At 47.2% G+C, this 23,491-nt stretch overlaps 1 protein-coding gene and 1 long non-coding RNA gene across 2 annotated transcripts in view; one reads left to right on the forward strand and one right to left on the reverse strand.

Annotated features, from left to right (window-relative positions):
* Lama3 (laminin subunit alpha 3) overlaps nucleotides 1-23,491 on the reverse strand; it is a 235,761-nt gene that overhangs the window by 93,596 nt on the left and 118,674 nt on the right. The window contains exons 24-32 of the mRNA XM_087896244.1: nucleotides 21,009-21,169; nucleotides 17,959-18,067; nucleotides 16,328-16,425; nucleotides 13,796-13,931; nucleotides 9,871-9,997; nucleotides 9,242-9,381; nucleotides 7,008-7,123; nucleotides 5,865-6,076; nucleotides 4,808-5,012 (exon numbers count right to left, since the gene is read on the reverse strand). Of these exons, the coding sequence (XP_087752370.1) occupies nucleotides 4,808-5,012; nucleotides 5,865-6,076; nucleotides 7,008-7,123; nucleotides 9,242-9,381; nucleotides 9,871-9,997; nucleotides 13,796-13,931; nucleotides 16,328-16,425; nucleotides 17,959-18,067; nucleotides 21,009-21,169 (1,304 nt within the window). The remainder of the gene's footprint in view (nucleotides 1-4,807; nucleotides 5,013-5,864; nucleotides 6,077-7,007; nucleotides 7,124-9,241; nucleotides 9,382-9,870; nucleotides 9,998-13,795; nucleotides 13,932-16,327; nucleotides 16,426-17,958; nucleotides 18,068-21,008; nucleotides 21,170-23,491) is intronic.
* LOC148120061 (uncharacterized) lies at nucleotides 7,046-10,981 on the forward strand. The gene is made up of 2 exons (XR_015734744.1): nucleotides 7,046-7,460; nucleotides 9,157-10,981. It is a non-coding gene; the product is annotated as an uncharacterized LOC148120061 (long non-coding RNA).

Genomic DNA, 23,491 nt, shown 5'->3' on the forward strand with positions numbered 1-23,491 from the left:
TGTACATATACCCATACTGACACAGATACATGCATCTATACACAAATAAATCAAATAAAATCTTAAAAAGTGTTTCCATTATATATGCGAGAGGACAGGAGCCCCAGGACTCAGGAGACGTGTCCTAAGTAAAGCCGGTCAGAGAGTCCACGTGGGCTCATTTGTAGTGAAGTAATGATGCCAGCCAGTGAGGATGGGGGAGGGTGTCTGAGAGGTGCAGAAGGGGTGGGCCTCAGGGAAGCACAGACAGAGAGACAGACGACCACGGCCCTCACCAACACTAACAACAGCTAATACTCACTAGGCGTTGTGTGTGCGTCGGGCCCTGTCTGAAGGGTGTGCACACAAATACCTAATCTCCCAAATAATATTTTTTATTTTATAGAAGAATGAAGGCCAAAAGAGAGCAAGAGTTTACTTAAGGTCACTCAATGAATGGCGGAGGCAGGACACAACCTGCTGTAAGCTCAGGACTGGGGACAAGGAAACAGCCTGAGAAAGGTCATTCTGGGCTGCGAGACAGACATCTCAGGACATGAAGGACAACAGGGGAGTGTGGGAGACCCCTCCTCCCTGCTGACCACACTGCCTGGTGCCCCATTCCCAGTATTTGTTCAGTCATCAAAGGGATTGCCTTCCCTCGTAGCTAAGTCTGGCTGGAAACGCTTCCGTCCCAAGAACAGCAGGTCCTTTCTGAGCTCTACTCCTCCATCGGACACGGCTGCTCATCTGTGAGAGCAGCTGAGACAGAAATCCTCCCAACAGGCTTCTCTGAAAAAAGCATGTGGGACACCTGCCCCACTGGATATCCATGGTGGAGGGGCATCTCCTTCATCTCCTCTATTCCCTTACTCTACCTTAAGCAGGGGGTGAGTCCCAGCATGGCAGTTTCTGCAAGCAGTGGTCCCAGCTTCCTTGTTTGTGCCACAGATTAAGAATTCTTCTAAGGCCATTATAACCCTTGGAAGCATTTCGAGAGCCAAACAGTATTCATTTTCCATTACTGAAAGCAGGTAATTCTTACTTCTCCTACTATTCTATTTCATTAAATTCACACACCAAATGCTTTACATTGCTACAGAAACTGGAACTGTGTTCTAGCGGCACACGGTCAGAACTTCAGTCTCTGGGGTTGGCCAGATAGACACCTAGAGCTGACACAGTGTTGTCTGGATGCCATCAGAGGCAAAGCAAGAAAATAAGATCAGAAGTTTAAACTTAGAAGCAAAGTCAGTGATGATTCTGCTAAGCTTCTTACCGTGCTGGAAACTGGCATCCAGGACAGCAGGGAGACCTGTCTGGTGTCTTCTCACTAGTTACTCTATCAGAACTCAAGTCTCAAGTCCAAAGGGATCAAAGACCTCAACATAAAGCCAGCCACACTGCACCTCATAGACGAGAAAGTGGGAAGTACACTTGAATGCATTGGCCCAGGGAACCACTTCCTAAATAGAACCCCAGTAGCACAGACACTGAGAGAAACAATTAATAAATGGGACCTCCTGGAACTGAAAGCTTCTGTAAAGCAAAGAACATGATCAACAAGACAAAACAGCAGCCTGAAGAATGGGAAAAGATCTTCATCAACCTCACAACAGACAGAGGGTTGATCTCCAAAATATACAAAGAACTCAATAATTTGGTCACCAAAAGAATCCAATAAAAAATGGGATACAGGCCTAAACAGAGAACTTTCAACAGAGGAATCTAAAATGGCTGAAACACACTTAAGGAAATGTTCAACATCCTTACTCATTAGAGAAATGCAAAACAAAACAACTCTGAGATTCTATCTTGCACCTGTAAGAATGGCCAAGATCAAAACCTTTCTCAAGACCCAGCAATACCACTTTTGGGTATATACCCAAAGGATGCTCAATCGTACCACAAGGACATGAGCTCAACTATGTTCATAGCAGCATTGTTTGTCATAGCCAGAACCTAGAAACAACCTAAATGTCCCTTGACCGAAGAATGGATAAGGAAAATGGGGTACATTTACACAATGGAGTACTACATAGCAGAAAAAATAGTGACATCTTGAAATTTGCAGGCAAATTGATGGATCTAGAAAATATTGAGTGAGGTAACTGAGACCCAGAAAGACAATTATCATATGTTCCCACTCATAAGTGGCTTTTAGACATAAAGCAAAGAAAACCAGCCTACAATCCCAGAGAACTAGGCAACAATGAGGACCCTAAGAGAGACATACATAGATCTAATCAACATGGGAAGCAGAAAAAGACAAGATCTCCTGAGTAAATTGGGAGCATAAGGAGCATGGGAGAGGGCTGAAGGGGAGGGGAGAAAAAGAGAGGGGAGCAGTGAAAAATGTATAGCTCAATAAAATCAATTAAAAACATTTAAAAGAGGAAAGTGGGCTGAAAATTCATCTTTGTGCTTTAAATAAGTTATCCCTAAATTCCCTAAAATTACAGCACCATTTGTCTAGAGTAAAGATTGAGCACTGTGGACGGTCACAAGTATTTACTGGTGCATGTCACAGAGTAACACATGTAATGGCTTGGCTTGGCAGGAAGGATAAACTTCACAGTGCCAGCAGGAAATACAACAGAAAATGCTAATCTTTAAGTGTTAATTTTTAATTTTTAAGTGTTGTGGTTTGTGATTACGCACTAGTTCTGCTCTCAGCAAGCCCTGCGTTGCTGAGGAAGGCTGTGTCTTCCCTTAGGCTGCAAACACCAGGGGTCACTAACCACTCTCTCACTCACGTTCTGGGTGCCATTAAACACCATTGTCCCTGCCGTCATCTGGAAATTTCCAGTGCACAGGGAAGCAGCTTTCACACAAAAGTCTTTTACAAGAGTGGGGAGATGGTTCAGTGTGTAAAGTGAGCAAGAAATCCTGAGTTCTGATCCCAAGCACCCTCAGAAGCCAGGAGTGGAGACAAATGGACCTCAGGACACACTGGTGGCCAGACTAGCCCAATGACTAAGCTTCAGGTTCAGTGAGAGATGGGATCTCCAAAACTAATGTGGATGGTGACCACAGAAGGAACCTGAGGTTGAGTTTTGGTCACACACACACACACACACACACACACACACACACACACACGTGCACACAATTGTCAAAAAACATCATATAAACACCATACACACAAATACATACAAAAATTTCATGAAGAAAAATTTTGTAAATAAATTACTATTTTAAGCAATTAAATGGCTTTTCTGTATAAACATTGGAATTTGTGCAATTTATAGTCTATAGGGAACTGCTAAAGCTGTTTTTTTAATGCTACCTCTAAGGGCTCTGCTAGGACAAAGCCATTGATTGGATCATACATTGTAATGTTTCCATCACGTGATGCAGCCTTCTCGGCAATTTGTCAAAGTAAGCAGCTTCATATTTCATCTAAGCATGACACCCGTCAGAGGGGTCCCTTTGCCAGCCAAGCTGTAAGACATCCCTTGCTCCCAAGTTAAGAAATTTCTAGTCAGTTAAATTACCATTGCTGGCAGTGGGTTGTTAAAATTCCTCAAGATATTTTCCTAAAATGCTGTGCTTTAGCAAACCCATCTATCATCTCCTGCTGCTTTAACTGGTGTTAAGGGCTCTCAAATCCCTCTTTCCTGTGGGATTCCTGTTGTGTCAGCAATCCTGGGAAACCCTGGGGTTCTTCTCGCCAGCGGGGAAGTTTTTGACTGAGCTGTCTGAACATCAGTTCTGCCACTTCTCAGCTCCTTCGCTCTTGGCTTCCTGTGATTAAGCCTAGACATCACTAGGAGGCCCATGCCTGATCGCTGACTGGCTAGTTGACTCAGGCAGGACTAATGGTTGTGGTTTCAAAGTCTTAGGATGGTCCATGACTCGCTTTTCTCTAAACTTCCATACAATGTCTCCCTACCCAAAAGAGCTGGCAGGCACCAGGCAACTGCTGGAGGGATTTTCCTTGGAGAGTGAACCACTGTTATCTTGGAGAGTTGAGCAGTGTCCACCCAAGGTGTGAACATGAAAATACGTCTTTGTAGATATAATTAAGACGGTGCTATCATAGAATTTGCTGGCTATTAAGCTGGCCGGATTGGTGGCCTTCAACATACAGGTTGAAATCCTTAGTACTGGACAAAAAGGAGAGAGCAGGCTGAGTGCTGGAATTCATCAGCCCTGCTTCCTGGCTACAGATGTGTGGGATTAGATCATGTAAGAGCCTTCCCCAGCATAATGGACCAGATTCTCAAACTGTTAACCCCTTTCTCTTTTTGCTTACTCTTGTCAGGGCATTGTAATACAGCAACAGGAACAAATACAGTCACCATTTCTCAGCCATCGTGCGCTGGATCACAGTGGTTCCTGAAGATCCCAACCCTGCCTGGTTCCCCACAACCAATAAACCCTGCTTTGAAGGCCTGTGAGGGTTAATTGTGTCAATTGACACAGTCGAGAGTCGCATGGGAAGGGACTGTCTAGACCAAGTGCAGACCCCTTTCCAGACAACTCTACATTATGCCAATGGACAATCAAAGCCAACCATCAAGACAGTGGGACCATGGCACACACAGAGTACAATCCTATTGTGACAATGTGGTGGGGGAAGTGGGCAAGGCTGCTCTGGCTTTGAGGTAACTGGTAGCCTACCACCTGGGGCTCTGCCTGGCTGCCCTAAATCTGGATGGACCAAGCAATTTACCCACCAAAGTCCATTCTTTCTGGGAGGCTCCATCCTGATGCCGTCACTGTGCACAGGTGGGAAGTGAAGAATGGGAATGACCAGGCTGTGCCCAGATAGCACCTGGTTGTTCCATGACAGGATCCGGCACACTAGTGTGCCACGGCTCACCTGCACTGCCCGCTGTTCCTGTCACACCCAGAAATGGCCGCCTCCACAGTGCCTTTCCTGGAGCAGTTGCAGGCTTCACAGCCGGCCAGGGGGTGGAAGTTGAAGGCATTCACCTCACAGACTTCACACTGGGGCCTGACTGTGCGGGGTGGACAGAGGCACTGCCCCGTCACCTCGTCACAAAGGCGTCTGCCACAGTCGCAAGCTGCCGAGGGACAAAGAGACGCTGCATAAGAGTTGGACTATGCAAACCACTGGGATTTCCTGGAGTTCCCATGGAGTTTGGGGGCATGTTTTTCTTCCCCTTCTGTATGGTCGTCATTGTCCATGCTGATCTGAGCCAGGGGATAACAGTGTAAGACCCCCAAGTGAGGAGCAGCTGGACTAACTGGCTCCAGGCTATATACTCCACAAACCTATCAGGCTGCTGGCATCCCATTCCAACATGGGCCTCCTGTTCAACAGAAAGCTCTAGGAGGCATCAAGTAGGGAACGTTCAAGACATTCTGGAGCAGCTCTGCAGCTTTCCAAAGCACTGCAGGTCCAGGGCCCATGGTCAGCACAGTCTGCAGCAGTGACATTCTGTTTGTGCAGACAGAGTGTCCTGTGGTGCTCCACACACCTGTCGCTCTCCTTGCCAGTCTCGGCATGGGCTGACCCAGGGCATCGGACCACAGGGTAGCTCTGAACTAAAAACACAAGGGTTCCTAACTGAATGAATGTCCTATCTGAACCAAGTTTTCATTGGATCACACAACCTGAAAAGGACTTTTGAGAGGAAAGGGACTAAGCTACCCATGTGATAAGTATACACTCACATTTATGCTTACGCCCTCGAGCCTTGTGGCTCAGACCACAGCTTGTAGACACGGAGCATGAGCTAGCCTGCGTGTTTATAAGGAATACAGTGTTGGGCCCAGACTAGGTCTCTTGAATCAGGACCTCATCATAGGCCCCAAGGTGTGTGTCCAAAATGATGACATCTGAGAAGTCCTGCCATGCATGACATCATCCTCGGGACTAGAGAAAGCCTCAGAAGCCGGGCAGGGTCACTTACGCTTGCAGTGTGGAAATCCATAGTGGCCTGTTGCACAGCGCGTGCACTGCCTCCCGATGACGTTGGGCCGGCAAGGGCACTGTCCGCCCTCAGGATTGCAGTGCTGGCCGGCAGCCCCAGCAGGGTGACACTCGCAGGGCAGAGCACCGTTATGGTAAAAGGCTACCAGGGACCTTGCCGCATCCTTACAGAATCCAGAGGCTGCCTGGGGGCTGTGAAAACAAAACCACTCATGGTGATAGCCTAGGATGTGCGTCTTTCCTCAACTTCCCTTCCCGACTGGGTTCACCTGGCAGCATCTCTGCGGGTGGGGGCGCTGAGCACTAGAGTTTGGAAAGAAGTGAAAAATGACCCCACTGTGGTTTCAGCCAGTGACCGCCACCCTGTCCCCAACATCAGGAGAGGGCACCACAGGAATGGCCAGTGGGAACCCGGTGCTAAAGCAGCTGCAGGATGAGCTGTGGTGTGGAAAGATAGTGGAGACTTAATGATGTGCGGAGAAGTGTCAGGTACTGAGCCTCACAGTCGTCCAGCCAGGTGGCTCATCTCCCAGATCAGGGACCTCAGCTGGGGTCATTCCCAAGGATGAGCAGTATGGAGCAGATGAGATGCTGTGGGGCCTTAGCTTTTACTATCACTGTACAAGAAGAGACCATCTTCAGGGCCTCCTGAGCTCCTGGCTCCTTCTAGAAGCTTCTAGGGGACACTGGATTCCACAGCAGAGCAGGTACTGGGGCTGTTGTGCTCTTAGCAGCTAGGGATGAGAGAAGACGGGGCACAAAGGGCACAGCTCTGGACAGTCCCCATCACAGAGGTGATTGCCAGGGAAGATGCCCTGGGTGGGATCTTTTAGTATATACAGCAGCCAATATGAATTAGCAAGGTGCAAGAGATTCTCCTAATTGGTCCCTAATCCCGAGTTGAGGGTAGGCCTCTGCTGAGTTCAAGGTTGAGTGTGGTCACCTTGCCCAGATGGTACATGTCGAGGTCTCTCACAGAGTGGGCACAGTGAGCATCACCTTCCTGAGACACCAGCCCCCTCCTCTCCTGGGTGGTGAGGAGAGGCCGACTCCAGGCCAGACTTTCCAGACCTCCAGCTGAGAACAGAATCATGCCAGAGCCCTCCCACAAAACGACACTCACTCAATATAAAAACTGTCTCCTCCACAATTGCTGATGAACTCAAAGGACTTGTCCACTGATGTTCTGTGAAGTATTTGGTAGTCATAATTCTCTGCCGGCACCACTAGAACACGGACCTAAAGGAAAGCCAAGGCCAGAGAAGGAGGAAGAGAATGACCCCACATCCTTTCCTATTTATCCACATGCCAGCAAGACGGGATTTACAGAGCAAGAACAGCAGCAAACCCGAGTGGGGGAAAGACTCAGTGCAGTTGCTAGGGAACAGTGGGCACAAGCTGGACTCTGGAAGCATCTGCGCCAAGGAACAAGGAATCCCAGGGCTGAGTGGTGGTTAGTCCAAGGTGCCGTGCAGATTTGCATCCCTAGCAGAGCCTGTTGGGGTGACTGGGGCAACACGTGATGCACGTGTGGGACTCCCCATTCTCTGGGGGCCACTGCTTTATAATTTTAAAGGTAAGCAAACAGAAGCTGCGGAGCCAACAGGGAACCTATTATCGTGGTCTCCCTCTGAAGTTTATTTAGTATTTGTGGTGTAAATGAGAATGTCCTGGGTAGCTCATGTATTTGAACATTTGATTTCCAGCTGGTAGCACTGTCTGGGGAGGTTTAGGAGGCATGGCCTTGTGGGGTTTGTAAATCACTGAGCCAGGCTTTGAGAGCAGAACCCAGTGAACTCTTTCCAGCTTTCTAGACATCCTTAAGGAAATGCTGGATTAACCCTGAGAGAGAAAAAAAAAAGGCGAGGAGAAGGAGGAGGAGGAGGAAGAGGAGGAGAAGGAGGCACAGGAATAGACTGGAGGGCCACAGAGCAGAATCCAGTGAACTCTTCCTAGCTTCCTAGACATCCTTAAGGAAATGCTGAATTAACTCTAAGCCAGGTTCACTGGTCAACAGGATTTTGTCAGGTACAAAATTAGGTAGAAGATTCTAGAAAAGAGCACAAGAAAGCCTGCTAGCATTGTCAAAAATGGCAAGTCTGTGAGCTTTTGAATAATGACTATGGCCAGAGAATGAAAGGGGTGTGGTGATATTTTGTTTATACTTTAACAAATATAGCTTGCCTGAAGATCAGAGTGTGGAGTTAGCCACACTAGTTAGCCATAAAGCCAGGCAGTGGTGGCTCACAGCTTTAGTCCCAGCACTCAGAAGACAGAGGCAGATGGATCTCTGTGAGTTCAAGGCTACGCTGGGCTACACAAGATAGAATCTGTCTAAAAGGAAAAAAGTCGAGCAGCGGTGACTCACACCTTTAATCCCAGTACTTGGGAGTGGTGACAGGAAGTGATATGGCTGGCCAGAGAGAGGAATATAAGGTGGAGGATTCAGTCTGAGGTTTCATAGAGACAGCATTCAGTCTGAGGAATTGTAGAGACAGGATACCCTTTTTCAGCTGAGGCGTTAACAAGGCAAGAGTTGGCTATGACTTGCTCCTTTCGCTCTCTGATCTTTCAGCATTTATGCCAATATCTGGTTCTGGGTTTGTTTTTTTTTTTTATGAAGACCAATTAGAACAACAATTAGTGCAGCAAAGGGGGAACATGGGACAGAGGAGGCATGAATGAAAGATGAACTAGAAACGGGCAGGAAGGGCCATTAATTACAGAATGAGGTGAGTGAACCAGAATGAAGTGGATGAACCAAAGACATACAGGTCAACAGAGTGAGGGCCTGGACCAGAGCGAGGCAGCTTCAACAGTAGGAACAGCATGAGAGACCCTGGAAGAAGGCCAGGCCAATCAGAGGAGACCCCGACGGTCAGTTATTGGGCCTGGAGTTCAGGCAAGATCAAGAGTGAGTTCAGAGACATGGGTGCTATTCCCACAAAGCAGGAACAGGCTCACTAGGCACAGATGATGTTCACAGAGATCTGTCACAGGGTCTCAGAGTGGATCCCGGGGACATCAACATATGGAGATCAGAGTAAGGAAAATCACTAAAGGGGGACATGAGAAAGTGACAGAAAGTAACCAGGAGGGTAAAAGTTTCAGAGAGGGGCCAGTAGGGGCAAGGAGTAAGCGAAGGCTGGGCGTAGGCCAGTCACTTACTCTCTGTCATTCCTATTCTCCTGGCTGTGATTGTCACGCGGTTTTATTTTTATGGGTTTATAAAACATACTTTTCTACAAATAACCAACTTTTTCACTAAACAGAATTAATTCCTAGGAAAAAGTACTGGCAGGAGCCTACCATACAATGACTGACCAGGAAGCATGCTGAAGGCTAAGCAGAACGCACCAGTGTTAAGGACTTTCCTTCTGGAACCTTCACCGTCACCGCTACCTCTGCTTCTGAGATGTCAAACTCCACCTGGCCACTGGAGATCACTTGGTTCCAGCAGCCGAGTAAATGAGGGCAAAATGAGGCAAGGAAGGAACCTGGAGAGGGAGCGAGAGATGCTGTCACACGGCTGCAAGGACAACATCACGGAGCCCACTCGTGACATTGGGCACATGTCACGGAGCCCGTTTGTGACATCGGGAACATGTCACGGAGCCCATTTGTGACATTGGGAACATGTCATGGAGCCTGTTTGTGACATCGGGAACATGTCATGAAGCCCACTTGTGACATCGGGAACATGTCATGGAGCCTGTTTGTGACATCGGGAACATGTCACGGAGCCTGTTTGTGACATCGGGAACATGTTATGGAGCCTGTTTGTGACATCGGGAACATGTCATGGAGCCTGTTTGTGACATCGGGAACAAGTCATGGAGCCCACTTGTGACATCGGGAACATGTCATGGAGCCTGTTTGTGACATCGGGAACATGTCATGGAGCCTGTTTGTGACATCGGGAACATGTCATGAAGCCCACTTGTGACATCGGGAACAAGTCATGGAGCCTAATCAAGGCTGCTCACCTGACCATGGTCTTCCTCCATCCACAAACACCTCTATGGGGAATGTTGGGTGTTCTGTTTGATAAAAATGGATGACAATGACATGTTGGCCCAGGTGTGGTATGAGTCCTCTCAGGGTTACTTGATTCTAAGAGGACAAAAAGAGGGGAAGGAGGGACTCTCAAACTGAAGAACTTTGAATGATTAGGACATGAGATGCTGCTATAGTTGGTTCCTACAAAAACTCATGGCGTGATTTAATTCTTCAAAGCAATATTAAGGCAGAGTTTAGGGGACATAGATTATGGGGCCAGAGCTTGGTAAACAGATTGAAGACGTACAGAAGTGAGTCCTTTCCCCACGGGGTGGGTCAGAGTGAACTGTTAGGAAGCACCAGCTGCCTTGGCCTCTTTCCTCTTGAACAATTGCTACTGGAACACAAGTTCAACCATGTGGCACCTTCAGCCGTGTTACGATATGCCAGGGGATCCTCGCCAGGTCCCTGGTCTTGTGCTTGCTGGCCTCTAGAACCATGACCTAAGTAAAACCCTTCTCTCTGTGAGTTGCCCAGCCTCGGCATCCCTACAGCAGCTCTACAAACAGGCTGTGCAGCTGAAGCAAGCTTGCTGTTGAGAAGGACAGCTGCCGGATTCCTACAGACGCCTTCAGACAAGTGTTGATAGGAGCTTTGTTTGCAATCACACACAGCGAGAATTAGATGCAAACCAAATGTCTCTCACCTACAGAATAGAGAAACTGAGGCGCAACCAGACATTTGGGGGTGATTAGGGAAGGAGGCTTGGCTAATCATGCTAGAAAACTGGCGGTTGTTATGGTTTCCATCACCCAGCACTCTGGCTGGCACTTCTGGGTTCCAAGGCTGCGCATGCACCAACAAGAGCTCAGGCAACTTTCATAGCCACCTCAAGCCCTACGTGACCTATGTGCAGCATGGTCACATCACCTACACATGACTCAATATAAGTCCTTGAGCGCATGCGTGAGCCCCTGTGCGCATGCGCCAGGCAGCCTTTAAAAGCTGGACACGCCTGCTCCATGCTCTCTCCCTGCTCCAACTTCCTTCAGACCTCTGCACGTGTCCTTGTCTCTCTTAATAAACTCCTAAAGTCTGTTTTGTGATCCATCCTCACTCGCGCCGGGTAATTTCAGTGGTATTTATCAAAGCCAAATGCATGACCCAGTTACATGCCTGGGTACATGCCCAACAGAAATGTGCAGTATGTTTGTCGAAGGACTAGACAAACACGATGCCAGCCATGAGACTCAATACATGAGTTTGTGTAAGAAGCAGTAGGCTTCCATTTTTTTGAGGAAACTTTTGGTCACATGACAAATCTACATAATGCTCTCCCTTCCCCAAATCAAGTCATGCCCAACATTCTCTCTGTGTCTCAGACCTCTTGGGGGCTAACCGCTGCTGCCTTGAGTTGGATTCTCCTCAGGACCTGCCTGAGGTCCACTATGCAGGCTAGGTCACATGGTGCATGTTAAGACAAGCCAGAGCCTCTCCGCTGGCAGGAGGAATTCCAATCAGACCAGATTAAACCAAATTAAATGCCCGTGTTTAATAGATAGCGGTCCCGGGTGGCCAGGAGCATGGCAGGTGGAAGACAGAGGGAACGCATGCAAACCTAAAACCTCGAGTTTCTATTTCCGGCGGGACCCTAAATACCCTGTGGGAGTGGTCCTGACCCTCCCTGGGGAGGGGTCAGCGCGTGGCAGGCTGGGAGTTGGGGTCCAAGCGCTCAGCAGGCTGGGGGTGTCACTTCCAATTCAGTATTACATTTAAAATGTTGGTCATAAATATCACCTCAGCTCCTTGTCACACCCCTATATCCAAAGAATCCCTGCCATGCTCCCGGCCACCCAGGACTGCTGTCTATTAAACACAGGGATTTAATTTGGTTTAATCTGGTCTGATTGGAATTCTTTGTGCCAGTGGAGAGACTCTATTAGAAAATATTCCTAACAGTGCAGAACTTACCCACACCCCAGAACTATTCCGGGAGAGCACTTACCCTTTGCTCTTTGAAATTAAAAACTTTTTCCTTCAAGATCCTACCTTGCTGCCTGTGGTATGGTGTAACTCTCCTAGTATTTCATAACTGAAGGCCCTCCCTATATGTTATCCCTGATGGCTGTCTCTCCTGAGGAGGCTCATCCCACAGCCTGAAGGCTTGCCCTCTACCTCAAGCTGTGATGTTCTAACTGTAAAACCCCTCTGCAGGTAACTTACCTCAGCTTCCTTTCTGGGAACCTGTAATATCGTTACTAACTATTCATAGCGATTATCGTTACTATTCATAGCGATTACCTCTTTATACACGTGGACAAGCTGGTGAGGACACCTTGGTGTGGGTGGAAAGTTGAAACCACACAAGCTCTAGCTGGTGGGGAAGGGCACCTCATTCTGGGTACAGCCTCAGCCACTCCCCACCTGCCACCAAGCACAACTGAGTCCAGAGTTCTACCCTGTTGGCCTAAGAGAATATGCCCTGCCGTGCTCTTTTAACTCAAAAACTACGGCAAAAACACCACTGCCCCAACTGGGAAAGTCTAACATCTTTCAAACTGTTTTCATCACACATATTTGCGCACTGGAGTGGGGCCATAAGTACCATAGCAAACATTCGGTGGCCAGAGGGCGACTTTCAGGAATCTGTTCTCTCCTTCTACCAACATCCCAGGGATGGGACTCCCATCATCAGTCTGGTAAGCAGTGACCCCCTCTCCTTTTAAACCTTGGGAGCTGTCTTAGAGGCCTCTATCCATCTTTCGAGTGAGGGCAAAACCAGAGCTCCATTTCAACTTTCCCCCGCTTAGCTACAAGATCTCCTATGAGAATGTCTGGTCCCCACAATTTCCTTTACCAAGTCTGGCGGTTAGATAAAAGACAGCATTCCCTCAGGGACTTGAGAAAATAGTTCCTGCCTCTAAAAGGAGTCAGTCTCCTGACATCTGGCGAAAGGAACTTTAGGCTCTCCATTAACCTGCACCGATGAGCAGATGAAGGTCTATGCTAGCGTCTAGACTCCTTCACTCCCTCCTCACAAGCACCTGGTATACACTTCAAAGCCTTCACCCCAGTTTACCGTCTCCCCTCCTGCCATGTACCCCCTTAAGACCCTGGAAAACCCGACCTCCCTCCCTCTTCCACTTTTCTCTTCTGTCCAGAAAGAGCCTTGGTGGTTTGGAACTAACTTTCTCTTTTCACCCACAGGGCAGCTGTTTTGGCTCCTTTACTCCGTCAGTTTCATTCAGACAACTTCCTCCATTCTTTCTGCAGTCGCCGCTAGGGGGCGGAGAAGAGCCCTCTTGGGTTTATGCAGTAATTCAGAATGCTGTGATTTTTTTTTAAAAAAGCGATCCTGGTGGTTTTCTAATGGTTTTTGGTAAAAAATACTTCATGACCTTACTAAATTTAACCCCCCAGGGCTAAATGATAATTGGTGAATGTTTATTGAGAATTCCCCACCTAAACGGTTAGGGGATGCCTAACAATTTACTGGCTGCACCAACCAGCTCGTCTCAAAATTCTACATTCTGGAGAAGAGAGCTAATACTCCACCACGTCAAACAGCCATCGCCTATGAAAGCAATAGACTCTGCAACGTGCTAATTTACTGAGTGTTCATGTGGACGGGTGGGGAGGGAAGGAGTAGCCCTGAGTCGGGGCTACCCAGGCTCCACTCCGGCACTGCTCAATGAACCACGGCTGAGAGAGCACGTTCCCAAGTTTTAAGGGGCTAGGATGGATAAAAACAGATTACTGGCCCCACTCCAGAGCCTGGGATGAAGGAGGGTGGGGACACCCCAAACAAGCCCCAGGGTGAGGTGGATGCTGCTTGGTGGAGGTGGGGAACAGGGGGTGTCACACTCTGAGAACCATGGGTCTAGAAAAAAAAACACTGGAGGGTGTTCCTACCTGTGGTGCCTTCAGGGTGACTCCATCTGCAGGAGGGGAAGGCTCCTGAGGCAGGAGAGGGAGAGGGCCCCCACTTGGAGCATCCAAAATTAAGGCTGTTGGGGGAGTTTCGTGGGCCACGGGGACACAGGTGACACTAAGAAATAGAACACTTTGAAATATGGTTGCGTTACAACAAACAAACAAAACACATCACATAATGATCATTGGCCGAGGAACGGAGGCCAGCTGCCGCATGCCAGGGGAAACCAGAAGGTGGAGGTCTAGAGACCCTGGCACGGCAGCACAGGTGTGGCTGCTGGCCATCGCACAGGCACCTGTTACCAGGACGTTAACACAGAAAGAAGAACTGCAGTTTAAACTCATGCAAAACAGAAATTTATTGACATTTCCTTCTCCTGAGCAAACTTTAGTTAATAAAATGAGATCAACGTAAAGACACCATTCCTCTCTCTGCAGGAACGCTGCTGTGAGAGACAACTGTGTGCCATTTGCCTCACGGCTAAAATGAAACTATGTTGGTGGTTTCGAGAGTCCTAATGTGCACATGAGTTTCCATGGCTGAACCTTTTAATTATTCTTGGATCTACAGCAAAACAACAGCCTAAAACCCACAACAAGCTCTAATTAGCTAGTTCTGATAGCACAGCTCTGAGATGGACCATTATTTCTGTGTTTTTTTTTTCAAACAAAGAGCCTAGACACCAAGATTAAAGGATTGGAACAAAGTGAGCCCCAGAGCAGAACTTGGCAGACCTACACTTGAGGAGCAGGCCTAGCTATTTCCCTGGCAGCTGCTCTGCCTGCGCCAAGATGTATATGATGGGACTCACAATTGGGAAAACCTACTAGCTGGATCATCTCTTTTCCTTAAATTTAAAAAAAATTAGTTTGTGTGAATATGTGTCCGTGTGTATGAATGCATGTGTACATGTATGTGAAAGAGTGAGTGCTTGTCTGTGTGAGCAGAAGCAAGAAGAGGGCATGGGGTAGCCTTCTCTACCTAGTCTGTGTTTGAGGCAAGATCTCTCGCTGAGCTTGGGGCTTGTGTGTTGGCTAGCCTGGAAGTCAGCAAGCCCTAGTGATCCTCCTATCGATGCTCACCTTGGAGCAGGGCTTGCAGGTGTGTGCAGGATGCCCAGTGGAGCTTGAGGTGTGTGCGGGATGCCCAGCGGGGCTTGAGGTGTATGCAGGATGCCCAGTAGGGCTTGAGGTGTGTGCGGGATGCCTAGTTCAGCTTGTTACATGGATGATGAAATCAAAACTCCAGTTATTGGGATTGCATAACAAGTTCTTTTAACTGGTAAGTCAATTCTCCAGCCCCATGGCTCTTCTCTTTCTAACATCCTATAATAAACATCAGTGTCTTGCCTTATATTACAGTTGGGCAGATGCTGAGCACCCCAAATCCCAAACTCCAAATGATCTAAAATCTGAAACTTCTTGAGCACCAACATGATGTTCCAAGTGGAAAATTCTACTGGTGACCTCATGGGACAGACCATAGTCCAAGCAGAGGCACACCAGATACACTGTCTACATTCAGCTGCAGGTGATGTGTGAAGCTGTGTGTGGTGTATAATTCTTTCCGTGTTTAGACTTGGGTCTTATCCCCAAGACATCTTATTATGTATTTGCAAATGTTCTCAATTCAAAATAGTTAAGGTCCTAAGCATTTCAGGGAAGGAATCGCCAACTTGCATAGTTTTATACTGACATATATGACACTGTCGTTCATACCGACGTATGCGACACTGTCGTTCATACTGACGTATATGACACTGTCGTTCAGAGTATTGGCAAGGAAGAAAGGAGGAAAATGAAGGGTCCAAGAAGAAATATAAAATTGTAGAAATAAAGAAATACAAAGTTGTAAGCCTAGGAGAATGAGAACAGACCATCAGTAGTTTTCTCAGCAGCTTAAGGATTAACTATTAACAGTGGGTTACTCTGCTTTACAACCATAGCTCTATTTACAAGGCCTAAGCATCTCACTGTAAACTGAGACTCTAAGATAGTATCCCAGCCATCCGTGATTAATGACAGATATGGGCTGAGTTAACCTTTAGGAGGTGGATATACATGACCTCTGGGTTATGCATTATCCCTGCTACATGAAACTGGCAGCATCAAAGGGGAGAGCACAGGGCTTCAGTAAACACCACCTGGAAATGCCAGGGAAGACAATACATTAAGTACAAACACTAGTTTAACTGAGAAACTCTGTTAATGGAGATTGTAAAGTAAGGCAATCTGTATCTGAGTTTTACCTCGAGATTGTAAAAATTCCTTTGTTCAGACCTAATGCTTGATGCCCCTACTATAAAAAGGTGGGTTCAGAAACTGGCCTTGGCCACAGCCTTACAAAATCCATCTCTGGCGGTGTTCTCAGATAGCTGATAAGGTTTTTGTGCCCCATGGAGATAATTTTTTATTTTTTTCTTGAATAAAGTTTGCTTCCAGTTTATTAGACTTTGGTGGTCTGTCCCCATCTTTGTGTGACCCCCACGGACCCAACAGGAAACACATTACCTTGGATTAGCAGGCGGTCCATAGCTGGCAATACAGTGGACTTGAGGTCTCAAATATTCCGTTGAGAATTCTTCAGTGGGTATAATACAGACGTGATACTGCCGAGTAAATGAGTGAACACACAGCAGTTACTGGCCAAAAGCTGCACTCTCTTATCTCTTAAAAGTGGTTATTAATAAATAACACATCCAGAAAATGTCTATTATTCTAAAGTGGCGAAACTGCAGGGTGGCAAGCATGCAGTGCAGCCTCCTCCAGGCAGCAAGAGAAATCCCGTTTCTTATTAGACAGGATCACTGACTACATTGTTGTTGGACTAATTTCACAAATAAGTCAAAGAACAAAATCATGGGAAGGTTCAAGACCAGCTCTGTCCAGGGCCTTTGGTGCCTCTTGTTCTCTCTGACTTAGGGCCGGTGCCGACACCTGAAATGCGTCAGGAGAGAGAGGCAGTGAGCGGCCAAAGAGCCTGCTGTTTGAAGACATGGCCATCTGGGGAAGCACCCTCTTCATAAAGGATGTTCTAGATGTCAGCCCAAAATTGGACTTTGAAGGATTTGTCTCTACTGCCAATTTCTGGGGCACATAAGAAATTCAGCCATTAAAGCATCTCTTATTATTACAATATCTCTTATTGTATTACCAACTCAAAGTAGTTGGCAAAGTAGTTCAGTTGTAACCACAACAAAAATGCATGTATGGAGTAACACCAACACTGGGGTGTCCATAGGGCAACGGTCCCGCCTTCATGGAACATCCCTGCTAGTCACCCTGACCTTCAGTGACCTCAAGATACTTTTCAAAGGGCAACTCCATACTTAAAAGGCTGGGGCAGTCCCGGGACAATTTCCAAAGATGAGGCGGTTAGACCCACAGAAGGAAAACCACCATTTCATAATAATAATTTTTAAAGTCTGATTCCAAATTAGTCATTAAATTCCAAGTTTTTACTTACTCCTGCTAGGCTAGGCACAAATATTTAAAGCACATTCCCCCTGGCATTTCCTGGGTGTGATGCATGCTTGCTGCCAGCAGTGACAGGAAGCTGTTTCACACTTAGGTAATCTTCAGTTCTCTGAGATAGTTCCTGTAAATCTTACAATTCCTTTTTCAGGGAGATGCCGCTGTTGGTCACAGCTCACCCCGTCACATGGGTGGGTATGAATGCCATTTACTCTGTCCCAGTTGGCATTTAAATTTGAAGGTATCTATCCACCTAGATAAATATAGGGCACTACTATATAAGCAGTTATAAAATTTAAATAGCTGGTGGAACGGTCCAAGAAACTACACAAAATGGTAAAACGGAACAGAAGTTAAATGACAACCCATGTCATTTCTGTACCAGGACATAATAATAGTAAAGTAGAAATGTAATGATAAAAGGGATTTCACTTATAATAATGATAAACAAAAACTAATAAAATGTGATTTGTGTGTGGGGGGAAGCATTCAATTTTGATGACTGACTTTATGAGGGGACATGAGGAAGACTCAAGTGGAGAACAGTTAGCTGTCAAATGTTGAATTTGCAGATAAGATGAAACTGCAGCCCAAATTTTAATAAGCTTTTAAGAAATACAGATGAGAGCAGAAGACTTCTAAGGTTCGTGGGCTAGATGAAGGCATACCAGGAGGAGCTTGGCCATGTGCACCTTGAGCTGAATGTCTGCATCTGCTAAGAGCTCGTACACAGCCATACGACTCCGGCTGTCAATCACCACGCTCCTGCAAAGAGTGCTGCAAAAGGAAACAGAGCTGTCTTAGCCTGGCACCCGGCAACTGTCTCCCTTGCTGTGCACCTCATGATCTTCGACTTTCTCTGCTTGTAGCATGGTGAACCAGGGGCAATTTTCCCGTATGACGAGTCGAAGAGCGAAGCAGTCTACTACGGTTTGAATGATCACCCAAAATTCATTTTGAAATGCAGTTGCCACAGTGACCTTCCAAAGGTGGCTAGGGAACAGAGCCTCAGCTCTGTGGGTGGAGAGTGGGCTAAGCTGTCACAGAGACGAGCCTGTTATGTAAACAGACCCTGTGCCCTCATACACTCTGGCCCTTCCAGCTCCTACCGCAGAATGACTCAGCACAAGAGCCTCCAGGCAGATGCTGGCTCCCAGCTTCCCAACAGTGAGACGCAAACCTCTTCTATTTATAAATCCCAGGTTTATGCTATTCTGTGCTAGCGGCACGGAGAGACTTAGATTCTGACCACCATCTCTGCGGACAAGAGACCTTTTCTACTTCAGGCAATGCCTTACCTCCGAGGCCGGCGGCCTCTGCTCCCGTTTCCTCCTGGATGAGAGAAGGCATGGCTAGTCATCAGGAGAAGGGATTCTGGGCAGGGATGGCCGAGCTTTGGGAAATTTATCAATATTGTTTAGACTACTCATAACTCAAGTTACCCAGCAGTAAGCACGGCTAGCTTTACCAACACGGGGAAGGACGAGTCAGACGGCCTTCAGGGCTGCCAGTTTTCTTCCCTAGTCCCTTTGCATGTCTTCCGCTGGTCCACACCCTTCCTCTCCATATGGGTGAGAGACAATGTGAGACCATTTTTTTAAAGTTACCATTTTACAACATGAAATCTGAGTCGGATGGTGAGACCACTAGGAAACATGTGTACCCTTTGGATCCATAAACATGGAGCTAAGACTGGGATGAAACAATATGGCCACCCCTAAGAAACACCTGAAATAATTTGGTCAAGGATGTTTCAAAAATGACTAAAAGGAGATAAAATACGCCAAGACGCTAGAAGAAGTTGGGCGCATGCGCAGACGCCTACAGCCGGTGTGTAAGTGCAATTGAAGCGGCTCTTTCGGATTCCAGTGCCATCGTGGGAGCTAAATACATTGATTGACTTGCATTTAGTTTTATCATCACCCTTTAAAAGTCTCACTAAGAAAAAGATGGCTGTGGTTTATCATTACGGGTCGCTGCACTGCGGGGAGAGCACATGATTTATCGCTGTATCACTCTGGAAAGTGATGCTTCTGTCGCTTTTCCGCTGAGATGTTCTGTCCAACAGAGTGGTTAGAAATCACTTGAGACATGCAGGGGAAAGTTCAAACCTCAGCAGGAGACTGCAACGCTGAACAGGGCTGTCATTTACAACTCCCACCCTTGCAGGCAGTTAGCCTTTACTTGATCCCTGTGACCCCTGAAACATTTAAAAAAAAAAAAGGGAAATATTTTGGCCCTTTCCTGGGAGTGGTTAAGTATGAAGCAGGCAATCTCTGGTCTGCTGTGATGCTGTGCTATTCTAAGAAAGGGTTCGCTAGGCTCACTTAGATGCTCTTATGTGCTGAAAGATGTACAGTGTGATACAACCTTCCTCAACACTCATCAGAAAACCTGAATGGGATCCTACAAGGATCCTTTTTTTCTTTGGCGTTGTTAAACCTGCCTGTCAGGCCAGGTATGATGGCACATGACTATCCTAACACCCAGGACACTGGGGCAGGAGGATCATGGATTCAAGGCCTCCCAGGGTTGCATAGCAAGACCTACTATTTCCAAAACATATACTCCACCAACTTGAGAATAGATGATCTTGGAGTTTGGAGGGCATCTGGAGAGTCACTAGAGTAACTATGGATAGTCCTCATCTTTTAGATTCTGTGAGAAGGAAGCAAGTCTGTTCTCTGAAAGATGGGAGGAGTCTAAAAGCTGAACTAGAAGCTGGGCTCAGATAGAGAAGCTGAAGAAGCCCTGTGGCCAGTACACCCAGGACTCTGGCACGTGAGGTCCTACCCATCGGGGAGTACACATTACAGTGGTACTGATGCCAGCTGTATGTGAAACTCATATATTCAGATAGTGATGGGCAGTTCTGAGAGAATGCTTCAGCCCATCTCATGCCCTTACAGCTCACCTACAGAACTGAGGAGGTAGGTTTGGTGGGGAAGTACTTGTCTGCCATGCATATGGTGCTGGGTCTGAGCCTCGATACCACACACATATCCAAGTATGATTCTTCATTTATGGGATCTTCATCCCATAAACAAAGCCCTCAGGATTTATTTAGGGTCACTGGGAGCACAACATTAGTTCAGTGGGCATTTGCTCAGGCCTCACAAAATGCCGATGTTCGGCGGCTCTTGTCATCCATTCTTTCCATTTCATCCTGGGAGATGGGCAGCCACTTCAGGATATCTCAGGCTTGCCATAAAACCTGAACAAAGGTCAACAAAATGTTGAAGGCCCTGACCAAGAACTGGTGAGCTCACTGCGGCTAGTGTGTCGAGGGAATAGAACTCTGGGTGTCATTAATCACACTTTAGCCTCATCGGCAAATGCCCTCTGTGCTTTAATTAAAGAATGTTCGTGAAACGTTATGCAAAGGAAATCACTTTTAGCAAGCCCTTGTCCATTAACACTCTTGGGCAGAAATGTCACTAGGGTAAACTTGAGAGCCCTTCGCCATTCCTCTTGCAGTCATCGACCATTAATGATGGCAGATTCTGAAGGTGGGCTGTGAAGGGAGATGAGCACCGTTTCCATTATTCACAGAGCCACAGAGAGGCTCCTGATCCACGCCGGGGATAATGGTAGTCCCTCTAACTAGTCCCCTCCTAGTTTTCAAAGGTTGCCTCAAAAGGAAGCAACTCCAGTTTGCTATCAGCGAAGTCCCGGCAGACTTCCCTGCTGGAGGAATTCCAGGACTGGGCCTTCTTACCTGTGCTGGCAGCTGTAGATGTTCACCTGGCCTGCCAAGGCAGACCCTGGGCTCTTCAAAGTGACATCCACCACAAAAAGCTGGTCCACCTCCGTGACATACTCCAGCATGATCACATAGTGGCCAATCTGTGGGACCCGCAAGCGCAGGTGCAGCTCCACCTGCCGGAGAGGTCAAGTTGACAGTCATCCTGATTTGCGAGGCTCTGGATATGGTTTTACAATGGCAAAAGTAGAGAGGATGCCCAGAGTCTGGTCATGTCTACATAGTAAGCTCGTGATCCTCCAGAGAGGATGTGGGGGAAAACAGACGCCCTGTTAAAATTCTGAGCTCGGAGAAACATTGCATAATCACTTGTCTGGAACTTCCAAGGGTATCACGTATTTCTATTTCCTAACTCTGGCAATTCTGTGTCTAAGAACTTCTGTTCTCAGGGATGGTTCAGCTGCTTGTTTCTAAACAACAAACATTCCCAACTTGAAGTAAAAAAGAATCACCACAGACAGTGAGAATGGAGACCTGCCTCTTAAATGCTACTTCAAGAGAGAAATGTCGGATTAGCTAAATAAAAGCCATGTAAAAGCAGCACGCACATCCTCCCTTCGGCGGGAATGAGGACACTTGGCTTCTCCTCTTCAAACCATTTTTTATGGTGGCATACATGCTTCCCCCTTTTATTTTTTAAGAAAACTGGTTATGAGTCAGAAACCAAGGTTTTCTCAGGCTGCAATGACCCACAAAGCTGGAAATGCATACTCTCTGACCCTTGCTGGAGAAAATGTGATTTTCTCTTGTGTCAAATCACAAGGCAGAAGTTTGTGGTCCAGAATCAGGCTAACACTAGCTGTGTAACCGAGAACTCATGTCTGTATGCCCCTACAAAATGGGGATCGTCTCAGTGCCCCTACAAAATGGGGATGACGTCAGTGCCCCCTCAACAGAGTTGAGGTTGGATGAATAGATGGAGAACGTTGAAGCTCTATGTGACATACAACACACACTACAGAAACATTGGTGGTTACTGAAAGGAGAAATAAAAAGAAAGGGGATAGTGGGCACCTTTGGTGGGTCCTGCCAAGGTATGCCACTAGGGAAACAGATCACACACAACAGAGTTAACACAAGAGGGGTATGGGGGGGGGGGGGCTTGACAGAGGCAGACAGGCAGGAGGAAGGAGAAAAACAGGGGAGAGAGGAAGAGGCAAGAGACACGAGACAAGAGATGGGGAGCGAGCTGCGCCTTGCGGCCACTTTTAAGGAACACACATGCCGCACAGCTGACGGTGGTGGAAAGGCACTGGCGACAGGTGGCAGAGGCAGATCTCTGCTGTGGCAGTTGACACCAACAGCTGTAACTGGATGTCTTTGTCGGGATTTGTTCCTTTTCCTCAACTGTGTTTCCTAGTGTGTCGTTTATTTTTACACCTTTATTGGCGTGTAAAGACACACCTTGTCACACACAAATGGAGACTCGAGGTCACCCTTGATATCAGTCCTTAAAGGTTGCCTACCTGTTTGCCTGGTTCACTGAGTGGGCGAGGCTGGCCGGCTTCTGAGCTCCAATCTGCCTGTCTGTGCATACACAGAACTGATTTTATAAGCAACTCTCTTCACACGGGTTCTGGAGGTTTAAACTCAGGTTCTCATGCTTTCATAGAAAAACACTTTATCAACTGAGCTACCATTCCAGCCCTTGTCTTTCATGTGCCTTTATCATGACACACACACACAAAACACAATTGCACACACACATACACCTTAGCATAGAGACAAGAATTTTAACATGCATTATAAGACTGTTCTTCCTACCTACAATTGTATCATTTCAATTCAGCCAAGTTCAGCCAAGCTTTACCCTCCCCCTGCCCCCTCTTTATTAAATGGCCCTCTCTTAGCCTTCAGCAAATTTATTATTTATTCCTTCAGGACAGCACTGAGCCATGTAACTCCCAGAGTCCAGGCTGATTTTTCTAACACACGCGCACACACACACACACACACACACACACACACACACACACACACACATGTATAAAATGGTTCCCCAAAGGGAAAATGTACACTGGTCACCCAGTTCTGACTCTGTCACACAGGAGAGTCCAGCCTTGGCCTGCCGCCTTCTCTCCTCAGGCATCTCCAAATGAAAGCTTGTCTTTTTCAGCTCACAGCACAACATGCATGGACCAGTGACAAGATGTGACTTCCACCATAGCACGCCTGGAAGCTCCTACTCCCATCCCACTGTGAGTCCCAAGGACTGGTATCTGTTTACATCTGATGGTAACGCAGACGGACTTGGTGAAATGGAAAGGGGATGTCGCTGTCGGGCTATCTGTCTGAAGGGGACTTGAAAGGGCCCAGGGTCTGCAGCACAGAGCTTCCCTTTGCTGGTTCCAAGTGGAGGGTAAAGACATGGAGGGTGGGTTATCAAACCTGCCACCTGTGCCAAGCCAAGAAGGATAAACTACTATCCCAATGTCAGA

This window comes from Myodes glareolus, chromosome 13 (assembly GCF_982192425.1).
Source record: "Myodes glareolus chromosome 13, mMyoGla1.1, whole genome shotgun sequence".
Lineage (NCBI taxonomy): Eukaryota > Metazoa > Chordata > Mammalia > Rodentia > Cricetidae > Myodes > Myodes glareolus.